General features: G+C 36.2%; 1 protein-coding gene across 3 annotated transcripts; it reads right to left on the reverse strand.

The window, feature by feature from the left end:
* Nucleotides 1–645: 645 nt before the first annotated feature.
* On the reverse strand, nucleotides 646–25,999 carry LOC110783964 (nuclear pore complex protein NUP160). Of its 3 annotated transcripts, none has more exons than XM_021988371.2 (27): nucleotides 25,633–25,999; nucleotides 25,207–25,339; nucleotides 24,542–24,806; nucleotides 24,403–24,463; nucleotides 24,064–24,212; nucleotides 22,514–22,599; nucleotides 22,188–22,292; nucleotides 21,812–21,909; nucleotides 20,829–20,949; nucleotides 19,412–19,594; nucleotides 19,085–19,277; nucleotides 18,352–18,926; nucleotides 16,892–17,054; nucleotides 13,484–13,761; nucleotides 13,197–13,384; nucleotides 12,537–12,613; nucleotides 12,110–12,456; nucleotides 11,641–11,709; nucleotides 11,235–11,550; nucleotides 10,800–10,928; nucleotides 8,366–8,474; nucleotides 8,212–8,283; nucleotides 7,923–8,043; nucleotides 5,705–5,812; nucleotides 4,883–5,020; nucleotides 1,511–1,684; nucleotides 646–1,424 (listed from the first exon to the last, which is right to left on the reverse strand). In XM_021988371.2, the coding sequence occupies exons 1-27, from the start codon at nucleotides 25,812–25,814 to the stop codon at nucleotides 1,383–1,385; spliced, it is 4,482 nt and encodes a 1,493-aa protein (XP_021844063.2). In that variant the 5' UTR covers nucleotides 25,815–25,999; the 3' UTR covers nucleotides 646–1,382. The 3 variants fall into 3 exon arrangements, with proteins under 3 accessions (XP_021844063.2, XP_056697337.1, XP_021844064.2); XM_056841359.1 differs by having other exon boundaries at nucleotides 22,188–22,277; nucleotides 25,633–25,970; XM_021988372.2 differs by having other exon boundaries at nucleotides 10,800–10,925; nucleotides 25,633–25,970.
* Between the last annotated feature and the right edge of the window lie 1,710 nt (nucleotides 26,000–27,709).

Genomic DNA, 27,709 nt, shown 5'->3' on the forward strand with positions numbered 1-27,709 from the left:
ATACCATAGCTAAGAAGCTTTGAAGACTTAACTGTAAATTTTATGTACGAGTAGTATCTTTAGAATTAGTGGGCTGGCTATCCTCAAAAAAAGAATTACTAGCTGGTAGAGGTGAGCACAACCGGGCACCCTGTTAAATCGAGAAATAATCAATCCCCTCTAAAAATATGAAGTTTGAAATCTTTGAATGACCTCATCTACTAAAGGTGATCTATATCCTATCAGATCTCTGTGAATCAAAATATTAGGTTTCATTGAAACACTTGGCTAATTGAGACTAGATTTCTACCCAATTCATTTTTTAAAACGTAATTCAATCACAAACATTTGTCCACCGAAACTACGTAGCAAAATGGTCTTTAAGGTGCACATCGACTATAGTCTCCACCAGGTCTGCACCGCCACAGCGGTGAGGTGGAGGAGATCACATGTTGGGTGGTTGGCGAGATGTAAGAGAAATTGTGTGTGAGAATAGGAGTGGGAGAGAAAGCGTAGTATAGGATAATCTAGGCAATGCTTATAACAGGCTTCTAAAGGCACCAAATAGGTCCACGCAATATATTTAACAGGCTTACCAATTCTTCAGAAAAAGGATTTAAGACTCAACAATGCAGTTCCCTATCATCATCATCTATAACCTGAATCTTTCAAAAAAATTACTGGATATCAATAGAATTTCTAATTATTGTTTCACTGTCGAACTCTCTACACAACGAACAACTTTTCATCCCAACACCTATTGCTTATCAGAGAAGATAATCATAACACGCTTTTTCAGCTGACTATTGATGAATGTTAAAATACTAGTAACAAGCTTCCTCTTCTCACCCAAGGATAGTTAAAATTTACAGATACCTTCTAACCTACACTAAGAACATAACCTACATTGAGAATGCCAGGAGAGAGAAAATAATAGAAAATATATCAGCAGAGATTAGCAGATAATACATGAAATTTCCTAATAGCTGCCCCACGCTAATTGCATTTGCACAGTTATCTTCTGCAGGCCAAGTCCACGAGTTTTCCTCAACCAGAGCTAACAGAACACGAATTACAGGACTTCCTATTGATTCTTTTTGTGCAGATCTCCTTGTATGATTGCGCTGACTTTCTAAATTGACGATGGATATGCTGCACAGAGTGCTGGTTTCTTTATATGGACAGGTGTGATTGAACACAAGCAGTAGCACAAACAAATTACTCCATACGTTTGCAGTTGTGATCATCAACAAAAAACAGGAATGCAAAATGTAAAGCAACTTCTGCTACAAAAAAGCTCCTTTTCTCATTGGAATAAACTGTCAAATGAATACCCATCTTTGGAGTCTGGACATGCTGTTATATCATGCTGTACCGTCGAATCAATTGAAAATAATATCTTCTCAAAGGACAGAAGAAATAGCATCCTCCGAGTCGGTTTTCAACTAAAATAATACAGAGAAAATGTTAATACACACTAGAAAGACAAGCATAACGCTTAAATCAGAAGCAATTGGAAAACTGAACATACCAGAATAAGATGGCTTCGTAAAGCTCCATGCAAAAGCACTTTTAATTTTTCACACTGATCAGTCATGTGACCTAAACGTATTGACTCTTCAAGGTGACACCACAGGCGCTCAATTGCTGTGTAAGGGAACCAAGTTGCAAAAGGTCTTTTGCGATAAATTACACCAGCTGGTCTCTGCAGTTACAAAAACAAAACTCTTCAGTATAAACGTCTACAGCATTCACAACAGACCAGGTAGAAGGAAAAAGGAAGAGGAAAGGAGGATTTAAGGCAAGAAATAGGTTAAATAGTAAAAATGGCACCAAGTTGGGCATGAAGCCACCTTTACGTCAGAGGCTAAAAGATTGAAGTTAATTGGCATACATTGCATAACAAGGGAGTTCTAATCTGATGTACTAATTTGATATTCAAGCCCTAGCAAGCAAAAACATAGTACCTAAGCGTAGAGAGTATTTCAGTGAAACAACTCAACAATTATACAAAACGTGGAGTTACCGAACAACTTAGGATCGTTGGTGATCCAGGCCTACGTCTTACTGCCGATCCTATGGAAGGTTTCAACATCCAGCTCAGGGACAATTTGGTTTTATTTGGAAGAATGTTGGAGGTAGTGGTAACAGAATCCCCTATTTCTTCACTATTTTAGAGGAAACAAGACATTTTTCTGCATCAATACTGTCTCTCTTCAGTCTTTTGCCTCGACACCAACAACATGAATGGTATCAGAAATGGTAACCATTGAAACATCCACAACACTGTCATTATGGACCAACAATCACCAGGGTTCTTAGTTGCTAACATGGGTAGTTCTCTTTGGGGTATGCCGTATGCCTGATATTACAACACAGATTGATGGCTCACGGAAGATATCTTCCCAACACGGTGGAATTGTCTGGACCCTGAACTATCAACACGAATCAGACTGCAATATAGCAATGAAATTCTGCTTTTCTGTTTGGAGGACGTAGCTTGTCTACACAGCATCATATGGGGTACAGCTTTATCAATATTACAATTCACTCAGTTTCAGCATATCTCATGATCTTGCAGGTACAGCCAAATATTTCAATCTGATCAACCATCAAAGGTACTAAACTTATTGAAGCAGTATACCAATGTCGTTCCCTCTACAAAGTATCCCGAGGTCAAGTTCAACAAGCTCATGACATGGGCCACATGGCAAATGCCTTTAGCCGAGGCCTTCTATCTTTTACTGTTTCTAATTTGTTGTAACTTTCTCAAAAAAAGGACTAGGAGTCTTTGAAAAAAGGCTAACAGAACATAGTAAATGTTTATAACGAGGTGTTTCCATGTGTGACTCTTCGGGGTATGCCTGATAAATAAAGAGGCATTATCCGTGTGTGACTCTGCCAAGTTTCCCAAATATTTCTTATTTTCTTTCCTCAAACCCATTTTATAAAAGTTCCTTAAGGTTCCCCAAAACAGCGACACTATCCTGCTGTTTCTGTATCAATGCTATCTGATCATGCACCATAAGGCCATTCTCCACAAACTCCAAGATAATACACTTTCCGTCATTACGAACGTTAAAGGAAGAAAAACAGGGTTCAAAGTACCATTCCTAGCTCTCTTCATTTTGATCTTTTGTTTGAACTACTCATTTCACTCTATTCCCCAAAATAATTCAAGAGAACTTTGTTTAACTATCTCAGTCAGAGCACACTCTTTTAATCATCAACACCAATACCCTTAAATAGTGTCATTTAACTGTCTCATGAAAGCTTTGTTGGGCACCGTTACAGACGAAGTGTACCCACTATCAGCTACCAACTAGTATAGGGTAGCTGATTGCTCAAACCAGGCAGTTGGGATATGTATAGATAATCTAGGAAAACATAACAATAGAAATTTTTGCTGATGGCCAGAAAGAAGATCCTCCTGAAGTTTATTCTGTCAATCCTAACATAGGGCACCTTGTAGTAACCAGTAACGTTAGGCTTTGGAAGACTCTTCGAACAACTTTTTCCTAGTGACGTGACGCAACCAGTAGCAGTTTGGCCTTTTTTTGTAACAAAAAAAGTATTCATGATGGTTGCAAATTGCTAGGTATAAAATCCTTTGAACAGTACTGCCTATTCCCCTTTCGGAAGCAATGATATCTTCACCTGATTACCCCGCAAACATTTAGTTCCTCTGTCCTTTATCTGCCTTTTCATATGTAGCCGATTTTGTAAAGTTTTAATTATACGAAGGAAGAAATGGCAGTCCCTCTGTTCCTGAACACTACCCCCGTTTTCGAAAATTTTACCCATATTCCGTCTAGGGGTATTTTTTAATTCTACGATTTCTACCCAATTCTACTTATTTCTATTTTTTGAAAGCACCATAATATTTACACCTTTCCACACTCTCTTACTTTATCCATCTTGTCTGACCTATTTAGTATTTATTACATCTCTCTTACTTAATTCATCTTTTTCTTACAGCCGCCTTTTTAAAGTTTTCCTTGTTTTGCAAATCTACATCAAGTGAGTAGAACATATGAAAATGGAGGGTATCAATTATCGCTTTCGCCTTTTGACAATAGAGGAAAATTATAATCACAAAAATGTTGGTTATCAAAAAGTAAAAGCGACGGTTATTTAGGAACAAATGGAGTACATGATTAGGCTAGACTTTCATGGTAATTCTTTATTCCCACCACAACATACTAGTTATCATTATATTTCAAACTCATCTAAGAAGACAATGATGCCATTCAAGGGAAACACTAGAATTTACTGAATATTTTAAAGGATAAATTGAATTAAATCAATGTCCGCAATGTCCCTAGAGGTCAAGGTAAGATAAAATAGTCAAATACACATACTCTTACATCCTATCAAAAAGAGTTAATTTCTATTACTGTTAATCGAAATGCCAACAAATTTTTACTCTCCTCATTCTCATACCACTATACAAGTTTCTTTTCAGATATGCAGAAAAATTGAGGGGTTGATAATTATCACTAACAAATAAGATCGTTTGGTAGCTTTAGCTAACAAGTAGCATTGGTTATTTATCTGACAAACAATGTGGAATAACAAAAAATAGTCAACTGATCAGATAATATGGAACAGTATTCCACGATATAAGAAGTACAGATAGTTTGGTGAGCAAAATCTAAGAACAAGAATATTTTTCAATTCTTACATGCAAAACACTAGTAAATTCTTACATATGAGCCTAATTGAGCTTCTTCAAGTTAAGTCCTCCTCACATAAATACATATCATTGCTCAATAGGAAAGAATAGAACAATGATACAACGAAAATAGACAACTGGTATAGTAGCACAGAATGCACAGGAAACCATCTAATAAAATCAGGATCTAACCAAGTAAACATAATGCCTTATGAGAAGGAAACCTACCACTGAAGCATAAGCCTCTACGTACTCAACCAGAAGCTCTGTGGCCTCTGGATATCGCCCATAATCAACATATAATCTAAAAAGAGTAGCTGGATTTGATTCTTGGCCAGTCATGCCCCTGCTTTCTCTCCGTGCACCCTGAAGAAATTTTATTATAAACACATTAGATTACTGCCTTCTTTTCCGGACCAATGTTTATTTACTAATCAATCTTTTTGGGGTGTATAGCTCAGTTGGTAGAGCATTGGGCTTTTAACCTAATGGTCGCACTTATCTTTGGATTTTGGAAGCTCATCTCCTCTTAACTCGCAATTTGTATTCACATTTCAGCAGCACAAGGAAAAAAGCAATATGTCTCTTACATTCAAATTCAATTTAACAAGTTGTTACCGACCCTCGGTATTTCCCTGTAATTGAAGTTGTCTGCTTGGAAGAAAACACTCGTCATATAAGTAGTTTTCCACATCCTAGTTCGCGAAGGAAGACACCGGAAGACATATCTACGAAGAGATCCTCCTCTTTCAATAAATAGACAGAGAGTTCCTCCAGGGGGAAAATAATCCGGTTTACTTGCATGTTAAGGCTTCCTCTAAAAGATTCAGTGACATAACTAGACACATATGGAAATTTAAGGGACCAGCAGATAACTCTTACACGACTCACTCGGGGAAAGGGAGTGGGTGTTAAGAAGTGCATAACCTGACTTCCGATTAATGATTTAATAAAAGGAAAAACAAGACTTCCAAATAACAATTTAATCAAAAGCGTATAAAAGTCAAGCTGTATAGTGTATACTGTATAGTAATAAGCCTGTGCAATTACCTTGAACAAATTAACTAACCAAAGAGGCAGTTCAATCTGAGGATCAGCGCGGAGGAGAGTTTCTGCAACTACTACAGGTAGTCTTCCATGAAATCCTTTGTACTTCTCCTGTAAACCCCCACCAAAACATAAACAAAAATAAAATTCGCCATGTTGGTGATATTAAAGGTTTTCTGAACAAGAAAGAAGTCGGCATCACTATTTCTATAAGCTAACAATTTGCCTAAATACTTTCCAAAACATGAACAGAGAGTTGGATAAACGAAAGTAGTGTTGGGAGGGTACATATACTGGGTTCTGCATAAATAAAATCAATTATTCCCTCTGGTTTTTCTTAGTGTTACAGTGGCCTAACTCGGCCGCTTTTTTTAATGATACTCTTCTATATTTGAAAACTTTATACTCTATTTGATTATATCTTTCTCCTTTCACTGTCCCCACTCCCAAATATATTATTCATCTTCTCCCATTGTCCCCACACGTACTCAAAACTTGATCTTCTTATGATATACTTCGACAATTTAAACTTCATTAGATCAGCTTTCAGTCGAAGAATATGCAAGAAAAACACATTAGATTATCTTACCATTGAGATATTAATATTCACTAGAACAATCAAAACGAGTCGATAGGATGCGTTGAGGTTAGAGAATTTTAGATTCGATTCGTTTTCAGATTGATACGATTGGGGTTTGGATCAAACAACGCTTGTTCGTGACTCCACCGTTTTGGGTTCCGGATGGCCAAACAAGTTAAGGGATTTCAAAACGCTCATTTTACTTCCATTTTTTACTGAAATATGTAAAATAATCTCCATAAAATGTTCTAAATATACGTACAAATAACAAATTACAATTAAATTATTTATTATAGCCAAATTCAATCGTATACCCAACAATAATAACATTTACGGCATGTTTGGATTGAGGGTAATGTATCACGGGGTAAGTCAAACTAAAAAAATTAAAGATAAATATAAATAGTTGTAAGGATAGATGAAGTATTAATGATGTGATTGTAGGGGGAAATGAGGCAGTGATGGTGTGATGAGAAGAGAGGGAGGGGAACAATTACTCTAATTTTGGGGTAATGGTAATAAAATAATAATCCCCCTATCTCTCTTTTCCTCATTGCCACTAGCTTACTTCCTTTATCACCACCATATCCTCTTTATCACCCCCTCTGTTTTTCTTTAAAATGCATCACTTGCTTCTTATGGATGTTTTTGTTTTAATGCATCACTTTTGCATTTGGTAACTTTCTATGATATTTTATTATTTCTCTCGTCCATGAATTGCAATTCAAAATAATTTATTGTTTCTCTTTTGTGGTCCCCATTTAAATAATTAAAATAACATCTCTCAAATAGTCACGTGTTATCTGTCATTGACTCATGGTCCCATCGTTGTTTTACTAAATAAATTATCCAATTGTCCTCTTGCTAATAATAATTTTGCAAGGGCCTCCTAAAACTGTGTGCCCATGCAAGTGATGCATTTTTTTTAAAGGAGGGGGTATCATATTTATTTATATTCATTTTTCTAGGTTTGACTTTTACTACCCCTTAATGCATTACCCTCAATTCTAAGGGTGAGTTTATCCCTAGTCCGGAGGAGAGTCTGAAAGGGAATCCGGAGACAAACTCTTGGGATATTGTGATAAAGACTACAACTAGTCTGGAGGTGGGTTTGAAAATCTAAGACTTACTCGAAACTCACTTAAGACTGCATTTTTTCTCCAACCAAATCAATTCATGCCACGCTATCACACTTTATCCTACTTATTATTATTTTTAGGAGTATAGGTGAGTCTGTGTACAATGTGTAAAAATACGACGAGTGTCGTGTAAGTCTGAATAATGACAAAGTAGGTAAAAGTTAGTGGAAAGCTGATGTGGCAGAGTCTGAAGTTTGAGTTAAATCTGAGGGATAAACTCAGCACAAGCATGCCCTTAAAGGTACTATGTGCAGAAAAGTTCTCATAATCCCATTTAATAATGTAAATAGTATTATTTTAATTGACTGATCGGAAATGGGTTAGGTTAGGTTTAACACAATATATCTTGAGTTGTTCGAGTTCTCATATAGCACTTGGGTTGATTTTAAGCTTTCTTTCTCTAAAATCTTATCACCCTCATTACTTATTGCATAAATACACAAGGATGAATACTAATTTCTTCAAAGGAACGTCTTTAGGCATAAAAAAGAGTGAGACTCACAAGATATTTCTCAAGTGCTTCCCACTGACTGCTCTTCATTTTTTTTGATTGGAAATCCAGATTAAATGGCTCTTCCATCATCATTTCATCCTTTGAATATGTTAATAAAAGACCAGGTGACCTACAGCAATGAATAAAGTATAGAGATACAACTTAGTACGATTAAACTCATAATACTTGGAAAGAGCTGAAAATATAAACGGTAATATCCTTTTTTGGACCTCTAAATTTCAATAGAAAAGCAACGATGCCCTCTATGGTGTATTTTTAACAGGAGAGCATATCTTACCCGGCCATTGGAAAACTGGCTTTATTTGGGCAGCATTTCAGTGCCATGGCAGAAAAGACTTTTTCAAGTTCCCTGAATCAGTAAAAAACAAAGCATAAAGAAAAATAATTTAATCAGGAAGGACAACCCTAACTAAGAAAATCAGGCGATATACCTCTTCAATCCAGAATCCTTCCAAAACCGCAGCACAACTGTGAATGCCATATCATAAAAATTTGTCTCAACTAAAAGGTCAACAAGATCTGATGGCAAATTTCCACTTCCTGAAAAAAATAGTGATTATTAAATTATAATGACTGGCAATCAAAGATAGTAGAAATAACACATTAGACTTGCAAGGAAATAAGAAGTACAAAAGAAACACACGAACGGAAAATTTCAAGTGCAGGTAAATCATACCCCAATCCCAAGAGGCAAGAGTCATAAGAAAATTAGTTAACATACAGAAGAGTCCCTCAATAAAAGTGACCAGCCGCAACCAAGGAGCACAAAAAACATTCTTCATAGAACTAAAACATAGGTCGACACTAGCTCGTCAATAAAAAAATCAAATAAAGGCTTACTGAGTTACTGCAGATTGGCAATTATAATGTTTGTCCCTCGCTAAACAAAATTTAAAGTATATCCCACTTTCAAATGTTTGAGGGGTCGAGTTTTGGATATTTTTTCAAACTCTAGATTGGCCATTCACAACACTTCACATGATTAAAGGGAATTTTCTTTCTCGAACTGTGCAATGACTAAGGCCCAGTTCTCTTCACCAGAATAAAATAATAATTCATTTTTAAAATTTTAATATATACCAATCAAAGCAGGTTGTTTGAAGTGGAAATGTGCCATAGGGTTCCTATGTGATTCAGGCATGCCCCAAAGATTGAAGGGAAAATTTTACCGCAAGGCAATTCGACCGGCTTTGTTATACGGCACGGAATGCTGGGCAGTGAACATTGTCACGTGCACAAGATGAATGTGGCGGAGATGCGCATGTTACGTTGGATGTGTGGGCATACAAGAAAGGATCGTTTGAGGAATGAGATTATTAGGAAGAAAGTAGGGGTTGCACCGATTGAGTTTAAGATGATGGAAAATCGTTTAAGATGGTTTGGACATGTAAGCAGAAGATCAAGTGATGCCCCGGTTAGGAGGATAGAAGGGTGGCAAAATGATAGAATTGCAAGGGGTAGAGGAAAGACTTAAGAAAACTTGGAGGAAGGTGATTGAGCACGATATGAGCTTTCTTGGGATTGAGGAAAATATGGGGTTGGATAGGACAGAGTGGAGGGAGAGAATATATATTGATGACTTCATTTGACTTATACAGCTTTCATGTTTTTGTTTCTTTCTATTTTTTAATTTATTTTTTATTCTTATTCTTATTTTTTTTATTATTATTAAAATTCTTTTAAATTTTTTATTCTTACAAGCTATTTTGAAATGTATTTATTTTACTTATTCATTTATTTTAAACTTTACTTATTTTTTATTATCTCTTACAATATTTCTTCTATAATATATATACATTTTTCTCTTATCTTACTTTCATTAATTCCACCTTCTATTCCTTGCTTTTTTCTTTTTACCTCCTGCTCCTTTCTGGTTTGATTGGTGACAATGACGATCTCCTACGACGATTCATGTTATCCGACCCCAAATCATTTTGGGACTAAGGCTTTGTTGTTGTTGTTGTTGTAATATATACCAATCACTTTTGATTGGAAAACTAAGGTATATTCAGTAAAAATCAGTTATAGGCCCTATTACTGAATTGGAACATTTTTTTACTTTTTTCACTGATTACAACTTACTTTTACTTATTGAAGCTAATCTTCACTGATTAGAACTTACTTTTACTGCTTCACTAGTGTTTTTATTGTGTGAGATTACTGAATGTTACAGATTATACTGTTTCTTTACTCCCTTCGTATTTCTTAAGGAGTTATATGTTGAGCGGCACAAGCAGAAATGAGAGTTGAATTTAATATAATACTAAAGAAAATGGGAGGAGGAAGTAATAAACAAATAGAAAAAAGATAGTGGGATAAGTATTTTAATCAAAGAGGAGGGAGTTTATTGTAGTATTGGTTCCCAAAGGAAAGTAAGATATATTAAATAATTGGGGAGGGGCGTAGAAACCTTACCAAAAATAGAAATGTAACCCCTAAATAAGTACGGCCGGAAGTGGTAATGTAACCCCCAAAAAATATGCAGGTAGTTCTTATTACAACTGATTTATACTTAGTAGAAGTAATTTTTACTGATCAAAAAGTAACATGGCTTTAATCAGTAAAAAATCAATATCGGTGAAAATCAGGTGGGATCTAGAGTAAAAACGTGCAATCTGCAGGAGTGCAGGATACTTGAGTGTGATCCGAAAGAAAGAAGGAGATCTACATCTATAATGATCGTCCAAGAGAAACATGGGTTAGACTACCGTAACCTTTTCATCAGAATAAACAAGGATACAAAACTATTCCTACCGTAGTAGAAAGGTGACAGATCACATGGCCAGTTGGACACATCCACAAGCACAAACATTCATACAAGTGCACACATTTCAGAGATGCAATTATGCAAAACAAGAAACTTACTAGTATTCATCCATTGAACATTTGCAAGGGAAAGCAAATGTTCTGCAGATATCACCACAAACTCGTCTTCTAGTTTTTCAATACCAATGTACGAATCCTGTCTTTGAGCCTGGGCATCAACTCCACCTGCTACATTACAGTAAAATAAGTCAAAATGCCGCTACTTTACTACCATTAGCAGTCAAAATTAATAGCATTCTCAAATGCCCACACCTTCCAAAGGATTGTTTTTAGTTCATTTTTTACAAAAATTAAGAGAAGTTAAAAGCAATAACAATATGGATTAATAACGGATGGTCAATTCTAAACATCGGCAAGAAAAAGGAAACAATTTGAATGCAAGATCAACATTAGACTAACAAGGCATTCTTTAATAAGTAAAGCATTGGCTTAGAATTATAGGAAAGAATGGAAAATGTGATAGTTAGTAGTTACATTGTTCCGTCATTGTTCTAGCTCTTTTAGTTGGATGAGACACGCTTTGCAAATGACTTCCACACATCTGAGAGTCGATCCAGGCATACATAGGATGGACAAGGTGGAGGCAATTGATAGCAGCAGAAATTCCATTCAGCCTTTCTTGAAGAACAAGTGAAGTGTTCTGGTGACTTCTCAGACTCGATTCATTTTCCAACTGAGCTGAATATAAATATATGTATGTAGCTGCCTTTCTCCAGTTTTGTTGTTGCATCTCAAAGGCATACAATAACTTGTAAGGGTTTGGCCTAGCTGAAATATCTGAACATGCTGCCTGGAAATAATGATAAAATTTAGACTCACAGCCATGCAAAAATCCAAATTTAAGATATAAAAAGTTTGACATTCTGCAACATAAAAGTACCTTCCAAGCTAACTCTTGCTCGGCCTTATCATTTAATCCAATAAAGGGAAGATGGCTGTCACAAAGAATCTGCCAAACACATTCATATAAACGTCAAATTCTTCCACTTTCTACTTGATGAAAAAGTTGGCCAAAGTAAAAATGCCATAGATAAGCTAAAATTGCACAACAGGCATAGAGATACTGATAAATTCCAAAAGTTGATAAATCCAGATATGTCTGCCATCAAACAGAAAATAAGTAAATGACTGGATCTGGCTGCCATTTATTTTAATTTTTTAAAATGAAATAGCTACTAACCAACAGCCTCCAAGATGGAACTTAGTACCTAAACAAGCAAAGCTAAACTTATTCGCGGAAATGCTATGGACCTTGGGCCTTAAGATGGACTTGTTAATGTATAAAAACAATAGTTCTTAATAAAAAGTTTCCTTACACTTGACAAACAAACAACAGTTGGACTACCCACCTTTGTTGCACCACGTTCATAAAGAACTATTATAAACCGCCTCAAGCAAATAAATCTGTTCTCATCATCTGGATTTGAAACTAGAGCACAATACGCATCATAGTATTTATCAAGGTCCAAAGCAAACTTGAAAACATTTGCCCAGAGCCTCCCCTTGATGGAAGTCGCTGATTCATCAGAGAAAAAGACCTTGGATGCATTACCATCAGGCACAACAGCTTCATCTACCTGCTCAAGGGCAGCCAAAGCAAACTGACAAGCAGCATCACTGATGTTATATTGTTCAAATTTCTGCATAACCCATTGATAATAATGAAGCTTCCATGCTGCAGCAGAGCCACATCCAGCTGCGTTTAAGAAAATGCATTAGTGGTCAGCAGGACAAAGATCGATAAGTAAAGGTTGGAAAAGAATATTTGTTGCATACGAATTCCCAAATGTGACAATCCAGCCTCATCTGATAATTTCTGCAGTGCTTGGGCAGCCCCTTCTCCAGATGAAGCCCTGAAAGAAGAACAGTTGTCTGTTAGAATATGCATGATGAAGCCTACTAGAAAACTGCATCTTTTAAAGTGTTGGCTATAGATATCTAATGTTAAATGGTACCATAAAAATTCAAGATGTAAATATGTACAAATGCAGAAAACAGTACATTACTTTCGAGAAAATGACTGTCAAAATTACCCAAAAAGGAGAGACAAATAACAGCAAGCAGATGGCCCTCTAGTTTGCAGTTAATTTATCTTAAAACGCTGAAAAAAAGCTCTAACTTCTTTAGAAGATTGAATGCCAATTGAGGAAAGAAAAATGAATCTATGAGAAATTTTGCAAGTGTATATAGAGAGTTTAAAGAAAAAGTACTTGAATACCACCCCGAGGAAACTTTCCATTCTCACCCAATTAATAGGAAACAAAAATGAAAGTGGATAGATAGATAGATAGATATATACACTACTCCCTTCATCTATTTTTGTTCTTCCTATTTGGAATCTTTTGTGAGACTTAAAGTAGGAAGAACTTATAGAGACTGAGGGAGTAGCTACTACGTACATACAGAAGGCGAGTAAGATACTTATAAATATCTTACCTGAAGAAGCATCTCATGGCTTCAGAAACTTTTTTCTCCTTTGAAGTTCTACATAGTCCACTTTGAGCCTGAGCAAGAAGTGAACATCCTCGAAGATGATGAAGCACACACCACTGACCATCACTATTCTGAATGCTTATAGACGACTTCTCATTTCTCAAATGTGCATCCACGATCATAAGCAAATTCTATTACAGAAAGATGGAGGTAATAACTTGATTTAGCCAAATATTTAATGAAATTATGACTGCCTGACTATAAAACATAAAATAAAAGGAAACATGAACCTGAACAGCATTATACTGGCCGTGTCTCAGTAGGCTAAGGGCAATCTCAGTTGAATGCCCAAAAATATATAAAGGAGCTTCCCTAGACATGCCCCAAACTAGCCAGCTACTGAAATGCGACACTAAATTAATGAAGTTTTGTGGTTTAGGAAGACAACTTAAAGACTGATTGCTCCACCCCTCAGAGGATCCCTGAGCATCCAATACCAGAATGAAGGCCAAGGTGAAATCAACTGAACCAAGCTTTGCAATCCATGATCCTTTACCACTGTCACTATCTGTACGAAAGAAACAAAAGGACCCAGAATGAACAAAAATAAAATTAGGAAATAGTAAAAGAAATCCCCCCACCACACCTCAATAAGTAAATATGTTGTACAAATAAATTATTCAGACAGGAATACATAGTTAATGTCCATCACACGTTAAAACATCGTAAATATCAACATATATCCAAAACACACAGTGCATCTCTCTTTTTTTATCAGCGCTGGTGCATCTATTTCAACAAAAGCAGCAAATCATCAAGATAGAAAATGTTGCTCGTTAAGTGACAAAAGTATGTGAAACAAGAATACAAGACCAGAAACTCATTAGCAAAACAAAAAATCCAATTTTTTCACACATTTTCGAGTGGGCTGGCTGGAAGTCGCCTAATCTGGGTCTCTCCATCTCCTATCTAATCTGCTATGCTAGCTTTGGTAGGACCAGGATAAGGAAAATCCTCCGGCCATTTGATGTTTAATTGGAGATGAATGATAAGATTTGATAAACAAAAAGCTCCTTTCAACCCAGGATGTCGGCCTCGCGGGATTTTCTCGAACTGCATTTATCGTATATCCCTTGTAGTAAGTGTGCTGGGTGTCTTTTAATTATATCGGATATCCATTTGATGTTTAATTGGAGATGAATGATAAGATTTGATAAACAAAAAGCTCCTTTCAACACGGGATATCTGCCTCACGGGCTTTTCTCGAACTGCATTTATCGGATATCCCTTGTAATAAGTGTGCTGGGTTTTAGTCTTTTAATTATATGGAGGATAAGTTTTCCAATAAAACCTATCAGTTGAACTAAAAAGTGGAATCATTTTCCTCTTCAATAATACACACACGTGAAAAGATCAAACAAGAGAGCCACATGCCTTAAAAGAAAAGATTGTATCTGAACGGACATAAACAAGATAAAGTAATCCTCTACAGCATGGCAAGCAAGCTAAATCATTTAATCCCAGATATAACAATCAAACATAAGATCCCATTAAGCTCAAGCTCCACATTAGGTATAAGGTATGGGTTTTGGATGATTGATACTCATAATCCCATACTTAAAATCCTATTATTTGGTTTATGACATCAAAACTAAAACACCCCTTTTCTCTCTTTTCCCCCTGTTCTCTCTTTTCCTGCATACCTTTTTTTTATAAGTATTAAGTAATTGTATTAAAAAGACACCAAGGGGTGTCACTCATATACAAAAGGAAAGCTAAGGATAAAAAAGCTCATGCCCTCGACTCGTAAGCACTTCTAGATTCCAGCTACACAAAATCCTCAAAAACAGAAACTTGAAACCTTGATGAGGGGAAGCTACACCCTTAGAAAACCATTTGCTTCTTTCTTTTACAATAGACCACAAAACTGCGAACAGGAATCACCTACTACGCCTTAGAAAACCAACCAACAACCGCACTACATTTTAAGACAACAGAAACATTTCACGGAACAAGGCAGTGCCGAAGAGAAGATCACACGGACAGAAGAGGAAATGACATATACAAGACTCTTACTCCATAAAATACAAACTGCAATGTCTTGCTACGAAAAAGTTCCTTTCCATATGATCATCCTCAATGACCACCCCCAAAAGAAAAAAAATATTGTAAAAGAAAACTTTAGGAGGAGCTTTCATCTTCCAAACATCAAAAGCAAAGACGACTGTTGGAAATCATCTTTCAAGTAAGTTACAAAAGCTATGCAAGAGTAGGAACCACTCTTGTCATGCTGCCAAATCATCCGATCATTCCTCTCCAAAAAGACCTCTCAGCAGAAAGACGTCCAAAAGCCTCGACAAATCCTCTTCCCATTAATTAGGAAGTCATTAAAAGGTAACATACTAATGCTTCTAGCTATCCAGGCTAACACTTCAGAATTGGTGCCCTGCATAAATAAAGAAATTTAAATAGTTTTCTCCTTCACCCTTTTCTTTTTCTTCCCAAATCATGCCTTTCCTTCGCCAAGAAACCACCATGTGCATTGTCAAGAACATCAGCACCACAGCTATTCAGGAAAACAATCAATTCCTTCATCCAGCTAAGAAAGGTCTCTACAACTTTAGAAGAAACTCCTTCTATCTAGATCGGTGCAACTATAAAAAGATCAGCCATCATCACCAATGGCAATATTTGGAAACTGTCATTTGGTTGTCAAAAATGTAGGGGAAATTTCTCCGTTTTCTTTTCGTCACCACAGGCGGTTGATGGCATCAACAAAACACACTTTGGCATAGTATTGCACAATTTATTAGACCAATATAATTATAACTACAACAGAAACCGCTGACACCATTTTTCTACATGTGTCAACTTTTGTGGAATTTTTCCCCGATGATTACTCTATGATGTCATCTTTTTTACCCGTGTTTACTATCATTTCTAGTTTCAATTAATAACTATCGTCTTTCCCAAAAGAATATGAATACTTTTCTTCTTCCTGTTTTATTTTGCTTTCCTCTTCCATGGTTCCTCCATCCATTATCACTTGATACCATGTCTCTATAGGAAACTGGTATAGGAAGCGTGATGAGACATTCACCTTGAGCTTTTCAACTCAAAAAGACAAAGCTATGAATGCTCACCTTGAGTAGATGGGTCATGCTACTGCTGAGAATCGCCTCCTTTTGTATTGGTCTGAGTTGGTGTATTTTTGTTGTTGCAGGAATGTGTATTATCATATTTGAAGTGTTGTCAATTGGTGCAACTGTAGTTGTTTTCTTTTACCATGCAAATGATGGTAGTGAGATGACTTGCTGTCGTGTTTAGACCTCAATTTGGAGTTATAGTTCTCGGTAAAAGGGTAGTTTGAGGTACATAGATTTTATAATAAAGAAACAGTGATTTTAGTATGCTTGTGATCACTAATTTAGGGTGAATGACTATCATAGTTATGCAAAGAAGGCTTATTGTTTAAAATTGCAAATATGAATACATACAATTGAATAATGTTCATATGTAATACGGAGTACATTCTTTATTGTCCAACGTACTTATATTAATATTTTTAAGCATATGACGAGATTATAAGTTTTTTTCATTAACAAATTTCAGATATATATATTTAGTAAAAGCAAAGCATACACTGCATGGGTACTAAACTAGTGTGGTAATATACAATTATACAAATATAACCATACCTATCTTTAGTGACGATAACTGAGAGCTGAAATCTTCTGCCGAATGTGATTCTGAAGGCATAGTAGCCAGGAAATGGATGATAAGCCACTCGGCAATTATTTCATGAACCATAGGTATAAGTTCAAGCTGGATTCTAGACATGTCATCAGGAAGCATATGAACCTATAAGCAGCACATTCAAGATTTATCAGAATTCTTCAGAAGTGGAAATTGAAACTCTTTTTTAATATAAGACATAGTTAGCCATGCGAAGTAAAAAGGAATACCCCGTAAAAGCTAAACAAGAAGACTTAAATGAGAAAGCTGGAATATGGGGTATTAGAAAACTTAAATGAGAAAGCTGGAGTAATTTAATCCTAAACATTAAAAACTGTACCTGAAACACAGATAGATACTCATATCCCCTTAAATGACTTAGTATTAGTAACTATTTATACGGAACTTCAGCATGAAAAGCTTCCTTAGTTCCCTAGACTCTCAGACAAATAAACTACTGTCTTGACAGATCTGGCTAAAGGCTAGAGCTAAACCAACAACCCAAATACAAAAGAAAATCAGCACACTCTAAGGATCGTTCTTTGCACATCAAGAAGTCAGCCCAGCGTAGCCACTTCTCATCAAACACTTAAACTTTTTAAGGATAAAAATAAATCCGCGCTGGGGGTAAAAAGGTACAATCTCCAGCAAGAATACCAGATTGTAAGCTCCACCAAACATATTGATATAAAAAAATGCAACATGAAACATTCACGCCTACTGTTCGCCGAAAATGGGAAAATCGGAAGATGGAGTGCGTGGTCATTAGTGCCTACTTTATCGATTGTTTACTCTGTCTTCTTCCTCATCATTCCTCTCTGTCCTTTCTCTCTCTCTCTCTCTCTTCAGCTCACTTACCAATTGTTCTCCCCTCATCTTTCTCTCTCTTTTAATATTAATGCATATAATCATAAAAATGTTCACCATTCTCAGCAACATAAATCCAATCTATCATGTACACATATGGAAGTTCAACTGTATCAAGACTTTATACAGTCCTGGCAGCCTGAGCAGATGAATCACAAGAACTTTTTCAACCAATAGAGCTTATGTTTACAGATAGAGGTAAAAAATAATCAATAAAAATAGAAGGAACAACACAGCTTTAAGGGAAAAAATTATAAAGCATGCCAGTCAATAATTGGTTGCACTGAAACATGAACATACCTCCAATTATGCAGTTGAAATTTGGTCAATAAGAAATACAGAGTATATAAGAAATACAAATAACAAATAAGTCTCCTTATTCAATCATTTTCGAAGGTGGGTTAACGTTTGCGAATGGAGGGAGTATACTTGATGCGTATAATAAAGCAAACACGTGAAACAACATCACGAGTTAAAAAATTGCAAGTATTAATGCAGGAAAACAAATTCATCTGCTTCAGATCATAGAGTAATAAATATGTAGAACTTATTTTACCTGGCCACTGATGTCCAAAATGTAGCTTAAAAATAGAAGTACATTCAAGGCAGACTCGAACATTAATTCAGCAACTTGTGAGGTGGCCTGTACTATGATGGATATATTGGCATTCAACGTCACATTACTCACATCTGAACTCATCGTAGGCTTTCGAGGTACTAGTAGATTCAAATAGCTCTCGATCACATTCAGAACTCGAACCCATCCACTAGCTTTCTCGCACAAACCATGAATGGATATTAAAGTGTCCATGGTGAATTTCCTCAAAGTTTTGTGCTCCAAAAGCTCTTTTTTCCAAATAAAGTCAGCTCCTAGATCTGATACATTTGATGCCGCAACAGATGCATTATAACCACATTTCACAGTATTCAGCAAGCGAGGCACTATATCCTCAGTAGAAGTCACTGATACACCAACAACCGATTCATAAACAATAGGTGAAATTACTGGGCCTAATCTTCTGCCTAAAAGCCTAGAGCAGCGAAGCACTTCAAATAGTATCTCACGCTCAAGACCACTGCTAGACACATCAACCCCAAACTTAGGAAAATCTTCGAGTTCTTCAAAAGCGCCTAGAAAAACATACGGATTTTAAGTGAATAACTGCCTAAAGTCTTGACAAGAATATGTAAGCAAAATGTAAGAGAATGTAACAATTGCACAGCAGATAATTACAAGAGATACTTGATTCGAGAGAAAATTTACTAGGAGATGAGGACGGAATACCAACCATATGCAAACAGCTCAATATCCTCCAAGGAACGAAACATAGATACAGCATTTTCCCTGATCAATCCCACAGCTCCACTTGTTGAATCAACAAGCAAATTGAACGGTGTATTTCTTTTGCGCCATCGATCAAAGTACCGCAAACAAAATTCTTTCCAGCATTTAAAGGCAGAAAATGAACTTCCATTGATGGCCTAGTAATACCAAAGTTCATTAGGAAAACAACAATATTCACCCTGCAACTTCAGAAGCTGGCTGAGATATTCACTCCAACTCAATATTTCTTAAAAGAAAAGTATTAACCAAAAATATAGGATGGTATAAGAACCTCATGTTCAATTAACAACAGGATTTCCCTACTCAATTCATCAATGGTCAACGCCTGAAATTCATTATCTGTCCAGCGCTTGTCATAATCTTCTAATGTTAAACGCAAGACACTGCTGCTATACACTCCTGGATGCAGTAGCCTGCGTAAGAAGATAGATGAAACAAATCCAATGATCTGTACCTGTGTATAATAAGAAAAAGTTATCAGAGAGAAAAACAATCGTAGAACAAAATGACACTCATAGAAGCCCAAAAAAATGCCTGAAAAAGAGGGGAAAAAAGAGCACAGCCCAAATTCTAAGTCAAACTTGCTTTAGTACATCCTATCATTCACAAATTATCCTATGAGGCTATGACTATGAATTATATCAAAAGCAATCATGATTCCAACAGTTGTCCAATTGTCTTCCACTAATAATTACAATTTTTTCCTTTTTGTAAAGGGATTTGGCATGGGGAAGTAAAAACGGTTTACTTTCTATTAAAAAAAAAAATTATTCAGTAAAAATATAAACAAGATCCGTGTACCTTTATACAAACATAAAATGGTTTGTAAGTTTAAAAAAATACTCCCTCCGTCTCAGAATACTTGCTCCGCTTTCCTTATAAAGCCGTCTCAGATTACTCGCATAAATAGCAAACTTTTATTAATATTATACTTACCCATTGACGCACCTATATCCCTACTCTCTAAGATAAACATTAAAAAGTGAGTCATTTCCCACTGCCCCTTTCAAAAAGTTGACACATTTTCCACTATCTATATTAAAAAAAATACCCCACTATCAACTACCATCTAATTAAATAATAAGTCAATTACATTGCAATCAACTTTGTGCCGGTCAAACCGGTTTGAGTATTCCGGGACGGAGGGAGTAATCACTTGGAATTGTAAAGATACGTCTGTAACAAACACCAATACCAACACCTGGACCCAGATTACACAGCTTAATGTTCAATGTCGAAGTGTGATAACACATGTTACAATATAACTCTTAACATAACGGCAACTTGAGAATCCTTCATGTAACACAGCAACCTTGATTTAATACCACGGAATTGTATTCAAAACATGTGTTTGCAATGCTTCCCAATTTGGCATAGCTGATCCAGGTTTTCTCTTTGGGTAAAACAAATCATACTATGCGATTTTTTTTTTTAATTCTCCATATTTTACAGACACTGCAACTTTTTGGATACTACAACAGTGTATTAACTTGGTTTGCAACTGACTTCAATGATAAGGCTTTATCAGAACAAGGTTTTCTTCAATAATCTAAAAATAATATTAGATGGCCAAGTTAAATACAAAATCTGGGCAGAGTGAACAAGACTGCAAAAAAAGAGTCAAACTAACAAGGAACAACAGAAACATAGCAGACATGTAGTATAACACAGACAATATAACATAATACCTTTGATGACGAAAAGATTGAGCAAGTGGTTTGGTAAAGATAATCTAGGGAATGTTCTGAACTCTGGAACAATTGCTCTGCAATAAAAGCTTCCTGCAGGGAGTAACTATGCCCTTTTTCCCTGCCAGAAGATATACATATACGTGAATGTAATTCTCATGCGATCTATATAGACACCATAATGCATTGACGTATCTCTTAGTATGCTGTCAGGGAAAATGCTCTCCCACATACTATATATGTATATGTATCACTTTACGATTGTTCATAAGGAGGTAAAAGTTTTTGCACCTCTGTTCGAGTATGATGAGAGAATAAGTGGACAAAAACATAAAACATAAACATCACCTCAATGCCTGCACAAGACAGTTAAGGGGTTGGATTATAGCTTTTAGTGCACCAATTTGACTCAAATTTAAAAAAACACGCAGTTACATTGACTCAAACTAATTTCTTAATATGTTGAAGTCTACAGAGGTAATGTATTGTTCCAGACAAAAACACTTGCTATTCATTGCAAATAAGTGATCACAATAACTTGCTTTCACTTTCACAATGTAAACTATTTTTTACATTAGAACATATTTACCTATGATGAGCTTTAAATTTACTATTTATTCCATGCTGACACTACATAATCAGAAGCAATTCACTAAATTCCAATTTATCTCCAAAAAATATCAGTAATATTTATTTAGTCTAATGAAGGACCAATGTTTTTATCTCTCAAATCTATCACAAAACCTCCAAGAAAAGTAGTCCAAAAAAAACCTTAAGATTTATAAAAGGAATGGTTCCGTCTTTTAATAGTCATTTCCCTGTTTTACAGTAAAAGGTTATTCATAAAAGGGAAGGAAATTTTGTACCTATCAAGCATACATGGGCAAAGGGATAGCTATTGGGCAGCAGGAAAGAATGAGAAAAGAAAGAAAAGTAGAGAGCAAGATCAGAAAATTTGAAGAAACTACTCAAGTACCACTTACGTGTCAACATTTAGAGAAAGCAAGTCATGTTCCAGCAACCCGTCTTCCGTTAGAACCCATATCTTATTTGATGAAAATTTCACATCAGTCACCTTCCCCTAAACATGAAATACTTTTCTTTTAGACAAACAGAACATTTCATCAATAAAAAGAAAGTAAAAAAATATAGAAGAAGATAACCAGAAATTATTTTTGTAAGGAAAGGGATATGTAAGAAAAAATAAATTAGAAAGGCACTGAAGAATGCAGCTAATAACAAGAGGACAACTCCGAATTAAAACAAATATTAGTCAAGAACTAAGGTTTAACACTTTCAAGAATCTCAAAGGTCGGCAAGAGAATGATATTCCCAAGACAACAACAAAAAATTCATTACCTGGGTTAAAGGAATATACTGCATTGAAGAACCAAGGGACAAAATATACTTCTCTCCCGAGGAAAAATTGAGGTTACAGATACCAAGTCCCTGCATGTTCACACCCTTCACAGTATAGATAACCAAATATTATAAGAAATTAAACAAATGTGGTGGAGTAAAAGAACGACAGAACAAAATTATTGCAGAAAAAAGGGAGGGAAACGCAATAAATGGAACAAGACATAGGAAAACTCATGATCCCCCTCAAAAATAATAAAGGAAAACTAACAATCTACTGGTAAATGTGGTAATTTATGGCTTCTAATAATGACTGAAGCACATACCATGGATTGTGTGTACATGATCGCCAGAGGAATTGCATGTGCGTCAACATCCACAGGACCAACCCATAGCCGAGAAAAAGCAGTTCCTAAAAGAAACACAAACTATAATAGCATGCCACAACACTACAAAAGATCATCTCGGTCGTCACAAGTATTTCTCACCAATACTAACACCCGTGCCCCAAAAGGTAAGGGGATCCCGCCAGAGACATACAACATATAGTCGAGGATCCAAGTGAAACAGGTTCTCTCCTTGATAGAACTTTTTTTTTAGGTAAAACATGAGTACTTGTAACACCCCTTCTTTTTAGTACTTATGTTTTATAAATGTTGACCTAAAATGAATGTTATGCATATCCACATTAAAGTTTCACCGACAAGACGACAAAGCAAAGCCAAAGACAACAATCCAAGCCAAGGACCACCTACAATAATTGGAAGGTCGGGCAGAGTCAATGGCTGATGGAAGGCATGGCAATGAGTGGGGAAGCTTTCGTAGTCAGCTAAGGCCAGAAGGGTATGATATCTTTAGACTCTAGCCCTCTATTTTAGTAAGGTTGACAACTTGACATCCGTCTAGTGTCCTTTCCGTAAGTTCCTTGCTTAACTATCAAAATAAAAATGACCTGCAAATATTTCTTCAATCCTTCTTTATGGAAACACAACGGAGCTCTAGGGTTCTTGGTGTGCATAGAAAGGAAGAAAATGGCCAGGTCTCTACAACAATGAAAATAAGAAGAAGAAAAATGTTATATTGATAGATGGTTTGAGCATACAAAGCATCAAATAAATGGTACTAAGGGCAAATATAATGACTGAAGCAAAATACAACAAACAGTGAATCCATTCCAGGATGCCTCTTCTTGGGATAGATAAAGAGCCACTTTTTATTTTTAAGAAAGGAGATGGTGATTTGGGACTTTCCATCTATCTTTTGCCTAGTGGCTAAGCTCGAGACCATAATCTAGGACTAAGGTCATGATTGGTTCAACTTCGGGGTTGTTTGGTTGGAGAGAATCAAGAAAGGGAAAGGCAATTCATCTCCCCTAATGTCTTTATGGCTGTTGGTTTAGAATTTTCTTTCCCTATTTTCCTTTTTAAATTCCCCATAAACCTTCTGCATCAAGTCCCGCCTTCCACTTGGAACTCGAGGATTCCCCCCATTACCCTCTAACCCTCTCCCTTAGGCCACCACCCACCAACCACTAGCCAAAAAAAGTCCAAACACTGCCCAACCGCTATCCAACCACCACCCATCTAACCCGAACCCCTAATCACAGCATCCTTCTAGCCCAAACCCCTAACCACACCAACCATCCTTCTAGCCTGTAATGAATCAAGTGTAAGGGAAGGGCATAATAGGTAGTTAGTAATATTAGGTAGAAGACAAATTAGGTAGGTGTAGTAGACTAATATAAATAAGTGCACATTAGGTTATGAGGGTCATGTTGAGAATTTGGTAAAGCTTAGGCTTTGGAGAGTGGTGACCTCAAGTCACTAAACTTAGAGTTTCCCGACAGATCATAAAAAGATAAAATTTAGTAGCATACCTGGACTGCTTAAAGATTGACTAAATAGCTTTCCATGACGGAGAAGATCCCAAACTCGTAGACTTCCATCAGAATGGAGCACAAACACGATCTTTCTGCCATGGATATCTGAGACCACCAAATCCCTCACAGACCCCGCTAATCTGCTTCTGCAACCTCATTCAGAAAAGATATATGAACTTCCATTTCAAGATAACTATCAGGTTGGACCTTTGTTTAGAGTTTTACTATTAGGCTTAGAGGCCTAGCTTGAATAGTAACAATTCTAAGGTACTCTATAGACAGTTTAACTTTGAATGAGATTAAGATATTAGCAAGGAGAAGATGCAGAAAGAGCACCTGGACATTAAACCCCACAAGCGACTTAAAGCTGCCTCATCCCGCAACTCATACATAAAACCTTGGAAATAAAGCATGTACATTATGAGTGAATGAAAAAGGAAGAAGCCATGTCTGAAAACTTGTATCAAGTTGTTACCTGGAGCATTTTCATCAAGCACGCCAAGTTTAAAACAAGTGACTGAACCATCATCTCTCCCAATAATAAAACAACCAGTTGTAGCAGCGACAGCAGTTATGGGTAAGCAGTCAGGGGAAATATTTGTATCAAAGTGTAGAATCTCATTGGACGAGAAAATAAAGGAAGCAGAATAAGCGGAGACATTCTTGAGTCGGAGAAGGTAAGCAATGCCCGAGACGGATAATACATACAGAAGATAAACATTGCCATAAGCAGAATTTATCTGTTCACATGCATAGGAGAAGCCAGTCAGTATTATGTACCTTACGAAGTTATGATTCTGCTAACTTTAACATTTTTTTTGCTATGTTACTCGGACTCTTCATTTAACCTATGTTAGCCAGACATGGTATGGATACTTCAACACTTCATTTTGGCTAAAATCATGGGAAGTTTCACAATTTAGGCTTTGTTATGTTCACCTTCTTTCCACTTGTTTCAGGAAAAATAAGGTCAGAGAAGATAAGTTCAAGAAAATGGGTTAACCAAATACAATTTACAACTAAACTAAGTTTTGATAAGTTCAGTTAAGTTTTGATAAGTGAGTTAAGTTCAGTTAAAAGTTCAGATAATATAAGCTCAAAGCATATAAGTGAAAATCAGATCAAAAAAATGTGACGAACCTCATTCTTGCATATATAAGCAAAAGAAGACAATGCCTCAGGGAAAGAGATGCGCAACCCAACCCTCGGGATGTCTTTATCAGCATTAAGCTCCAGTATTTCAATAGCATGCGGCAGTCTCCGACAAATACGCCTAACCAAAAATACACAATTGAATGGCAGCAGAAAAATACTTGATTAAGCATTGCACTAATTTGTAATGTACAGTAACAAATAACTGAATTCACAATTGGCAGCCAATTGTCCTAATTGTAATGCACAATAACAAATAATCGAATTCACTACTGGCAGCCAATTGCCCTAATTGTAATACACAGTAACAAATACAAAGTAGTTGAATACACAACTGGCAGCTAATTGCCCTAATTGTAATACACAGTAAGAAATAATTGAAAATGGCAGGCAAGAGGTTGAAGACAGAAATACCAAATGAGGTAGGTTGGAGGAGTGCCAATAACAGAACACGATGCACAATCTTCGGTAGGCGGAGTGATAGGCCGAGAACCCGAAGAAGAAGCGTGAGTATCGGCGACAGACGCCTCAACCCACTTAATTGAATCACTGCCAATGAAAGGCACCTCCATCCCCACTTTCGAATACCTTCCCATCTTCTCGAGTGATTCTGAATACGATTTTCTGGAGAAGTTTGAATTTTGGGCGGAATCCTTTCTCCTCAATCTACGTTTTTGTTCACGAAATTGGGGTTTTGGACGAAAAGCGGGAAATTGGAACGACTGAACTACGATATACAGTAGGTTTACACTTAACAATATGATTAGCTATTCACCAAAAAAAAAAGAACAATATGATTAGCTTGCGTTCTAGTGAGGCCCTATACGACTATACTATCTTATTTTGGTTAATTGCCTTTTATGCTACGTTCATTGGCAGGGCCGGGCCGGTTTGGCTTAAGGCACGGCACGGCACGCTCCAATATGAAAAATATACAGTTTGGCACGGGCATGGTAAAATCACTGCCCGACAAGAGCACCAAGTCATGGGTAGTTGACAGGGCTCGGAACGCACATTTTTGGAAAAAATACGACATGACATGACCCAACACAAGAAAGCACGTTAAATCGAGTGAAATTAGGCTTAGGCACAAGAGTTTGGGTCGTGTCTAGGCCATATTTTTGAAATTTTCAGCACGCCTGGCCCGGCACAAAATGACGAAACAAGTGGGTTTAGTGTGGGCCACCATGTCCAGGCAAGCATAGCTCGACACCCCACATCCAACTTTTAATTACTCTTTATCTATATATGATCAGAATATCAACTTATAAAAAACATCACATCAAAATAAGAATGACGGTTGTACTTGGGGGTGTTCATAGATCCAACCCTGAATTGAACCAGACCAACATGAACCATCGAAATTATGATAATTCAAGACCCAAAGACCGAACCTGTTATTCTTGTACAAAACCCGAACAAAAAACTAGTCAAAAACCGAGACCGTGTCGGTTTGCACGGTTGAAGACTTACTTCCATATTTTTTTTAACGTTTTCTAAAAAATATCGTAAAACATAAAAAATAATATAGAAAATTAGAAATTAGTTTTTCCTCGCCCTTTTTGAAGAAAAAATTATAAAATGTCATAATAGTAAGTAATATTTTGAACCTATTAAACAATTGCTTTGGGGTCATTTGCCAAGTCATAATAGGAATAAAGTTTAAAAAATTTAAGGTTCGCTAGGATTCGCATCCTTCACTCATAACTTTAATCTCATTCTTGCCATCAACTTCAACCATGAAGGTCTTAAGACTGAATATCCTTATTCAAAACAAATCTAAGTATATTCAAAACTCAAATTATGCTCCTACGACACTGATGTTCATCAAGAATAAACACGCATTACATTGAAATCAACTATAATTCAATCTCATATTACATAAGGCAAATTCTTTGTTTTAACTATCAATTACCCTCCAACATGATTTACAACTATTAGTAATTTTTAATTGCAAAAATATATCTAACCATTACAAAAAGGATCAAAGTAAACATCAATTGCTTGTAGCTTTTCACGTTCTCATTTAAATATTGTCAATATAATTGAATTAAATCAGTCCAAACCATATATTTCTATAGAAAGAATACAAGTGGTACGTAGGAAACCACTTCCTTTTCAATTTCTCATTTATATTGGCGAAAGTCCTGAAACTATACTTCACGGAAAATCAATCAATTACAAGAAAGTTGCTGCTCAAATATGATAGTCAAATGTGCAAGCAATTCAAACTTAATCGAATTTCGAGAATCAGCACCTTAATACCAGAGATTGAAACATATGATCGTATGTCTTTCTGAACATACAAATTGAAGGTCAAATTAAGCACCTAAATGGCGACAAATTTAAGAGTCGGGGTAAAATCATGAAATTCGAACGAGGATTTCGCTAAACATCAATTGATTGTGAATAATTGCCTTCAACACGATTAAATTTAGGGGGGGAAAATGAGATTTGTACAGGCAAAGAGGTCTTCCAAGTTAATATAAGT

This window comes from Spinacia oleracea, chromosome 1, assembly GCF_020520425.1.
Source record: "Spinacia oleracea cultivar Varoflay chromosome 1, BTI_SOV_V1, whole genome shotgun sequence".
Lineage (NCBI taxonomy): Eukaryota > Viridiplantae > Streptophyta > Magnoliopsida > Caryophyllales > Amaranthaceae > Spinacia > Spinacia oleracea.